Below are 8,708 nucleotides of genomic sequence, written 5' to 3' on the forward strand. Positions count from 1 at the left end.
TCTATCTACATTACATAGGAGACACTGGAACTGGAGCATATACATCAGATAGGAGACATTGGGGAACATACATCACTGGAAGGGCTGCGGGCACATACATCACAGGGCCATATGCACAACAGAAGAGGCATGCGACTGGAGCACAGACATACTGACTCTGCCCACATAGAACACTGACACTTGGACAAGTCAGGATGTAAGCCTTTAACGCATGCACCACAGCTTTCAGAATTGCATGCAGTGTGAGAAGTAACTAATTGGCCAGCGACTGGCATGTTGCCAGCTATTGGCCTCAGCTCTGTGATCCCCGGCCCAAGCAATCACAAGTGGCCTGTGGACCAGAGACTCCCCACCTGATATACAGGAATGACATCATATAGGAATCGCCTCACACAGTCACAGATAATACAGGAAACACCCCACGCTGATTATATTTAGGAATCACATCATACATTTAAAACAGCCCACACCGGGAATCACATTATATAATAATCACACCAGTCAGATAATATAATGGAATCACATCATACAGGAAACATCCCCATATGTAATAATCGCACACTGATAATATACAAGAATCACATTAAACAGGAAACACCACACAGTGATAATATACGGGAATCACATCCTACAGGAATCACCCCACATCGTTAATATACAGGAATCTCAACATAGAGTAATCCCCTCACGCCGATAATATACAGGAATCACATTATACAGGAATCCCTCACATACCGATAATATACAGAAATCATATTATACAGGAATCACCCCATATCTAATAATCACACACTGATAATATACAGGAATCACATCATACAGGAATCGCCCCACACCGATAACACACGGCTAGTCTACGTATAGATTGGCATTTTGTTGTTAGCTAACTAATTTAGGGGAGTTTGATCCCGTTCTCTCACCAAATCTTTACTGTTCAGATCAGAGGGGCTCGTCTCACAGGGTGACTTCTCCTTGTCACTCGGCTCTCCATAGAAAAGAGAGGTCAGGCTGAAAAATGGAGACAGACAAAATAAGGTGACATTAAGGCACAGAACCACCACCGTCAAGGCTCCTCTCTGTGCTGCCACTACCACAGACCTGCTCCAAGCCAAAACCACCACCACGACTCACTCCGGGCCGTCAGTTTCACAACCACCATGGCCCTGCTCCAGACCGCTACCACCACCACGGCTATGCTACAAGCCACCATCACCATGGCCCTGCTCTAAGCAGTCATGAGTACAGCCTGCTCCAAGCCACCATCACCTCCACAGCTCTGCTATGAGCCACCACCATGGCATACAAGGGGCCGCAGACTACGTGGTGCGTGCATGATGAGTTGCGGACTCCCAAGTGGTACATGCAGGAAGCATCCCACCTCTAGCCCCTGACTATAGTGACCATTACTCATATGATGTCCATCTGCGTCGCATGGCGGGGCTGCGGAGAAAGTGCAGAGGTGAGTGAATGCACAACACGGGTAGGTCAGGCACCCAGCGGAGCACACCACAATCTCACCTGTCATTGTCTATGAGCAGTGCCAGTCGCCCGTAGTCCCAGGCCGCCTTCCTCAGACACGAGAAGACAAGAAGAAGCAGCTGGAATCAGAGATGAGAACGATCAGCTTCCCCCAGGGTGATGCACCCTCACATACAGCCCCAGACCGTCTTACCAGCCACACCAGGAAGTTGATAGCCAGGACGGTTGGAACACCCCCAAATGGCAGTCCTTGCAGGACCGTACTGTGTGAACGAGCACTGTAACATCGATCGCTCACATTAACCTGGGGATCTACAGGAATGAGGGGCTCCATCGAGGAGGTTGACTCCAGCACGGTGTCCAGATCATAACCTGAAGAAACAAGTAATGATCAGGCTGGCTCTCTGGACTCAAGACGATGACAGAGCGTGAGGTCATGATAGCCCCCAGCCCCCACCCCCCCCAGCCCCACTGGTGCAAAGTGGGCACGGACTGACATTTCCTCCTGAGAGACATTTTGGTGGAAGTACATGGGATAGGGATGAATGCCAACGTCACTGGTGTAGGTGGGGGTCTCCACCACCATCCAACCTTACTGATGTAGGGGGAACTCCACCGACCTCCTATCTTACTAATGTAGAGGGGACGGGGTCTCCACCAACCTCAAACCTTACTGATGAGGGGAGCTCCACCACTCTCCAACCTCACTGATGAGGTGGGGGGGGGGGCTCCACCAACCTCCAACCTTACTGATGAGGGGAGCTCCACCACTTTCCAACCTCACTGATGAGGTGGGGGGGGGGCTCCACCAACCTCCAACCTTACTGATGAGGGGAGCTCCACCACTTTCCAACCTCACTGATGAGGTGGGGGGGGGGGGGGGGGGCTCCACCAACCTCCAACCTTACTGATGTGGGAGAACCCACTGCCCTCCAACCTTACTGATGTGGGGGCAGGGTCGGACTGGCCATTGGGCAATTCTGGCTAACGCCAGAAGGGCCTGTCTGGTTGTGGGCTGCCTTGTCTGCTACATTGTTAACAGAATCGATGTTCTCAGGACACCCATACTGTTAACAGTTGTGACAAAGCACAAGATCACTGACTCCGTCACTTACCCCAGCAGGCCACGGGTATCATTTGAAATATTGGTCTTGTAGTAAATCCTCCATCCAGGGTAATATTAGTAGTATACTCCATCTGGTTCTTGGGAACGGGACAACATGGGCCTGTTTGGTTTCAAATGCCAGGGCGGAATTTCAGCCCCAGTCCGTACCTGTGTGGGGGGCTCCACCAACCTCCAGCCTTACTGATGTGGGGGGATCCACCACCCTCCAACCTCACTGATGCAGGGGGGGTCCACCAACCTCCAACATAATTGAGGACCTCAAACCTCAATGACTTGCTTCCTACATCCCAGCTGATGAGGAAATGGTACCTGGTTGGGATCAACTGGGGATCTCTTGACCTCTGACCTCCAACAGCAAAAATCTACTAAAGAAGAATGAACATTTAGGCCACAATCTGGACCTAGCGTTGTGGATGCAGTGTCTGTTTGCTGTGTCCAAAGAGCTGCCTTTTATTGAACCCAGGTGAGTCCGCTGAACAGTTACCGCATTCAATACATTCTATTGGTGACATTTGTGTTTCGGAGACGCGCGACTCGGCAAAAGAAATTGACATGCTGCGGTCTGGAGAGACGTGCCGCATGTCCATCTTCGCAGGTGATCCACAGGTGTCTGTGCACACATAGTGGACATGAGATTTCTGGCCGTAGTGGGTTTGACGTAGCATAAAAACGCAGCATCAAACCTGCACCAATTCCTGATTGTGGGCATGTATCCTTAGTCTCCAGCCCCCACTAATAGCCCCTCTCTATACCCTAATAATCCTACACTCCATCATCCCGGCTTTTAATTGCTCTGTGACACCTCGGTGCCCAACGGCACACCCTGTGGCCCCGCTGTACCCAACAGCACACCCTGTGGCCCCGCTGTACCCAACAGCACACCCTGTGGCCCCGCTGTACCCAACAGCACACCCTGTGGCCCCGCTGTACCCAACAGCACACCCTGTGGCCCCGCTGTACCCGACGCACACCCTGTGGCCCCGCTGTACCCGAAGCACACCCTGTGGCCCCGCTGTACCTGACGCACACCCTGTGGCCCCGCTGTACCCAACAGCACACCCTGTGGCCCCGCTGTACCCGACGCACACCCTGTGGCCCCGCTGTACCCGAAGCACACCCTGTGGCCCCGCTGTACCCGAAGCACACCCTGTGGCCCCGCTGTACCTGACGCACACCCTGTGGCCCCGCTGTACCTGACGCACACCCTGTGGCCCCGCTGTACCTGACGCACACCCTGTGGCTCCTGCTCGTACACGCTGTGGGCCCCGGTTCCTGCAGTCTGCTGGGCTCGGGCGCTTGCACTCCAGACATTACGGCAGGTGCAGCCGCTACAATGCATCACAGGCGGAACAAGACCCAGAGCATCCGCCCGAAAAACAAACATCGGCCGCCCGCTCCTGAGAGGACGCCCCCTCACCTGCTCACCCGCAGCATCCGACGACGACCCCTAGCGATCCCGGCGCCGCCTCCTGACATCAGCAACGGGCTGCGGGGCGGGAGGAGCACGATGGCCTCCCGGCTGTCACCTATATACAGGGGCTCTGTGTCCTCCCGGCTGTCACCTATATACAGGGGCTCTGAGTCCTCCTGGCTGTCACCTATATACAGGGGCTCTGTGTCCTCCTGGCTGTCACCCATATACAGGTGCTCTGTGTCCTCCTGGCTGTCACCCATATACAGGTGCTCTGTGTCCTCCTGGCTGTCACCTATATACAGGGGCTCTGAGTCCTCCTGGCTGTCACCTATATACAGGGGCTCTGTGTCCTCCTGGCTGTCACCCATATACAGGTGCTCTGTGTCCTCCTGGCTGTCACCTATATACAGGGGCTCTGAGTCCTCCCGGCTGTCACCTATATACAGGGGCTCTGTGTCCTCCCGGCTGTCACCTATATACAGGGGCTCTGTGTCCTCCCGGCTGTCACCTATATACAGGGGCTCTGAGTCCTCCTGGCTGTCACCTATATACAGGGGCTCTGTGTCCTCCTGGCTGTCACCCATATACAGGGGCTCTGTGTCCTCCTGGCTGTCACCCATATACAGGGGCTCTGTGTCCTCCTGGCTGTCACCTATATACAGGTGCTCTGTGTCCTCCTGGCTGTCACCCATATACAGGGGCTCTGTGTCCTCCTGGCTGTCACCTATATACAGGGGCTCTGTGTCCTCCTGGCTGTCACCTATATACAGGGGCTCTGAGTCCTCCTGGCTGTCACCTATATACAGGGGCTCTGTCTCCTCCTGGCTGTCACCTATATACAGGGGCTCTGTGTCCTCCCGGCTGTCACCTATATACAGGGGCTCTGTGTCCTCCCGGCTGTCACCTATATACAGGGGCTCTGAGTCCTCCCGGCTGTCACCTATATACAGGTGCTCTGTGTCCTCCTGGCTGTCACCCATATACAGGGGCTCTGTGTCCTCCTGGCTGTCACCCATATACAGGGGCTCTGTGTCCTCCTGGCTGTCACCTATATACAGGTGCTCTGTGTCCTCCTGGCTGTCACCCATATACAGGGGCTCTGTGTCCTCCTGGCTGTCACCTATATACAGGGGCTCTGTGTCCTCCTGGCTGTCACCTATATACAGGGGCTCTGTGTCCTCCTGGCTGTCACCTATATACAGGGGCTCTGAGTCCTCCTGGCTGTCACCTATATACAGGTGCTCTGTGTCCTCCTGGCTGTCACCTATATACAGGGGCTCTGTGTCCTCCTAGCTGTCACCCATATACAGGGGCTCTGTGTCCTCCTTGCTGTCACCTATATACAGGGGCTCTGTGTCCTCCTGGCTGTCACCTATATACAGGGGCTCTGTGTCCTCCTGGCTGTCACCTATATACAGGGGCTCTGTGTCCTCCTGGCTGTCACCTATATACAGGGGCTCTGTGTCCTCCCGGCTGTCACCTATATACAGGGGTTTATGTCCTCCCGGCTGTCACCTATATACAGGGGATCTGTGTCCTCCTGGCTGTCACCTATATACAGGGGCTCTGTGTCCTCCCGGCTGTCACCTATATACAGGGGTTCTGTGTCCTCCCGGCTGTCACCTATATACAGGGGTTCTGAGTCCTCCTGGCTGTCACCTATATACAGGTGCTCTGTGTCCTCCTGGCTGTCACCTATATACAGGGGCTCTGAGTCCTCCTGGCTGTCACCTATATACAGGGGCTCTGTGTCCTCCCGGCTGTCACCTATATACAGGGGCTCTGTGTCCTCCCGGCTGTCACCTATATACAGGGGCTCTGTGTCCTCCCGGCTGTCACCTATATACAGGGGCTCTGAGTCCTCCTGGCTGTCTCCTATATACAGGTGCTCTGTGTCCTCCTGGCTGTCACCCATATACAGGGGCTCTGTGTCCTCCTGGCTGTCACCCATATACAGGGGCTCTGTGTCCTCCTGGCTGTCACCTATATACAGGTGCTCTGTGTCCTCCTGGCTGTCACCCATATACAGGGGCTCTGTGTCCTCCTGGCTGTCACCTATATACAGGGGCTCTGTGTCCTCCTGGCTGTCACCTATATACAGGGGCTCTGTGTCCTCCTGGCTGTCACCTATATACAGGGGCTCTGAGTCCTCCTGGCTGTCACCTATATACAGGTGCTCTGTGTCCTCCTGGCTGTCACCTATATACAGGGGCTCTGTGTCCTCCTGGCTGTCACCCATATACAGGGGCTCTGTGTCCTCCTTGCTGTCACCTATATACAGGGGCTCTGTGTCCTCCTGGCTGTCACCTATATACAGGGGCTCTGTGTCCTCCTGGCTGTCACCTATATACAGGGGCTCTGTGTCCTCCTGGCTGTCACCTATATACAGGGGCTCTGTGTCCTCCTGGCTGTCACCTATATACAGGGGTTTATGTCCTCCCGGCTGTCACCTATATACAGGGGCTCTGAGTCCTCCTGGCTGTCACCTATATACAGGGGCTCTGTGTCCTCCTGGCTGTCACCTATATACAGTGGATCTGTGTCCTCCTGGCTGTCACCTATATACAGGGGATCTGTGTCCTCCCGGCTGTCACCTATATACAGGTGCTCTGTGTCCTCCTGGCTGTCACCTATATACAGGGGCTCTGTGTCCTCCTGGCTGTCACCCATATACAGGGGCTCTGTGTCCTCCTGGCTGTCACCTATATACAGGGGTTTATGTCCTCCGGCTGTCACCTATATACAGGGGCTCTGTGTCCTCCAGGCTGTCACCTATATACAGGGGCTCTGTGTCCTCCCGGCTGTCACCTATATACAGTGGCTCTGTGTCCTCCCGGCTGTCACCTATATACAGTGGCTATGTATCCTCCCAGCTGTCACCTATATACAGGGGCTCTGTGTCCTCCCAGCTGTCACCTATATACAGGGGCTCTGAGTCCTCCTGGCTGTCACCTATATACAGGGGCTCTGTGTCCTCCTGGCTGTCACCTAAATACAGGGGCTCTGTGTCCTCCTGGCTGTCACCTATATACAGGGGATCTGTGTCCTCCCGGCTGTCACCTATATACAGGTGCTCTGTGTCCTCCTGGCTGTCACCTATATACAGGGGCTCTGTGTCCTCCTGGCTGTCACCCATATACAGGGGCTCTGTGTCCTCCTGGCTGTCACCTATATACAGGGGATCTGTGTCCTCCTGGCTGTCACCTATATACAGGGGCTCTGAGTCCTCCTGGCTGTCACCTATATACAGGGGCTCTGTGTCCTCCTGGCTGTCACCTATATACAGGGGCTCTGTGTCCTCCTGTCTGTCACCTATATACAGGGGATCTGTGTCCTCCCGGAGGTCACATATACAGGGGCTCTGTGTCCTCCTGGCTGTCACCTATATACAGGGGCTCTGAGTCCTCCTGGCTGTCACCTATATACAGGGGCTCTGTGTCCTCCTGGCTGTCACCTATATACAGGGGCTCTGTGTCCTCCCGGCTGTCACCTATATACAGGGGATCTGTGTCCTCCCGGCTGTCGCCTATAAACGGGCTCTGTGTCCTCCCGGCTGTCAACTATATACAGGGGTTTGTGTCCTCCTGGCTGTCGCCTATATACAGGGGCTCTGTGTCCTCCCGGCTGTCAACTATATACAGGGGTTTGTGTCCTCCTGGCTGTCGCCTATATACAGGGGCTCTGTGTCCTCCCGGCTCTCACCTATATACAGGGGTTTGTGTCCTCCTGGCTGTCGCCTATATACAGGGGCTCTGTGTCCTCCCGGCTATCGCCTATATACAGGGGCTCTGTGTCCTCCCTTCTGTCACCAATATACAGGGGTTTGTGTCCTTCTGGCTCTCACCTATATACAGGGGTTTGTGTCCTCCTGGCTCTCACCTATATACAGGGGCTCTGTGTCCTCCTGGCTGTCGCCTATAAACAGGGGCTCTGTGTCCTCCCGGCTCTCACCTATATACAGGGGTTTGTGTCCTCCCGGCTGTCGCCTATATACAGGGGCTCTGTGTCCTCCCGGCTGTCACCCATATACAGGGGCTCTGTGTCCTCCTGGCTGTCACCTATATACAGGGGCTCTGTGTCCTCCCGGCTCTCACCTATATACAGGGGCTCTGTGTCCTCCTGGCTGTCACCCATATACAGGGACTCTGTGTCCTCCTGGCTGTCACCTATCTACAGGGGCTCTGTGTCCTCCTGGCTGTCACCTATATACAGGTGCTCTGTGTCCTCCTGGCTGTCACCTATATATAGGGGTTTATGTCCTCCCGGCTGTCACCTATATACAGGGGCTCTGAGTCCTCCTGGCTGTCACCTATATACAGGGGCTCTGTGTCCTCCTGGCTGTCACCTATATACAGGGGATCTGTGTCCTCCTGGCTCTCACCTATATAGAGGGGATCTGTGTCCTCCCGGCTGTCACCTATATACAGGGGATCTGTGTCCTCCTGGCTCTCACCTATATACAGGGGATCTGTGTCCTCCCGGCTGTCACCTATATACAGGGGCTCTGTGTCCTCCTGGCTGTCACCTATATACAGGGGCTCTGTGTCCTCCTGGCTGTCACCTATATACAGGGGGTTTATGTCCTCCCGGCTGTCACCTATATACAGGGGCTCTGTGTCCTCCTGGCTGTCACCTATATACAGGGGCTCTGTGTCCTCCTGGCTGTCACCTATATACAGGGGATCTGTG

The 8,708-nt window shown here is 54.6% G+C and overlaps 1 protein-coding gene across 9 annotated transcripts in view; it reads right to left on the reverse strand.

The window, feature by feature from the left end:
* TMEM63C (transmembrane protein 63C) overlaps positions 1–4,181 on the reverse strand; it is a 31,135-nt gene extending 26,954 nt beyond the window's left edge. Inside the window, exons 1-5 of one of the 9 annotated variants that reach the window (XM_069735810.1) lie at positions 3,828–4,063; positions 1,673–1,851; positions 1,519–1,598; positions 1,408–1,440; positions 921–1,008 (exon numbers count right to left, since the gene is read on the reverse strand). In XM_069735810.1, coding sequence (XP_069591911.1) covers positions 921–1,008; positions 1,408–1,440; positions 1,519–1,598; positions 1,673–1,813 — 342 coding nt within the window. In that variant the 5' untranslated portion in view covers positions 1,814–1,851; positions 3,828–4,063. Of the gene's footprint in view, positions 1–920; positions 1,009–1,266; positions 1,322–1,407; positions 1,441–1,518; positions 1,599–1,672; positions 1,852–3,827 lie in introns of those variants that run through there. The other 8 variants (XM_069735818.1, XM_069735834.1, XM_069735827.1 and 5 more) reach the window with 8 other exon arrangements.
* Between the last annotated feature and the right edge of the window lie 4,527 nt (positions 4,182–8,708).

Source organism: Ranitomeya imitator, chromosome 1 (assembly GCF_032444005.1).
Source record: "Ranitomeya imitator isolate aRanImi1 chromosome 1, aRanImi1.pri, whole genome shotgun sequence".
NCBI classification, from domain to species: Eukaryota; Metazoa; Chordata; class Amphibia; order Anura; family Dendrobatidae; genus Ranitomeya; species Ranitomeya imitator.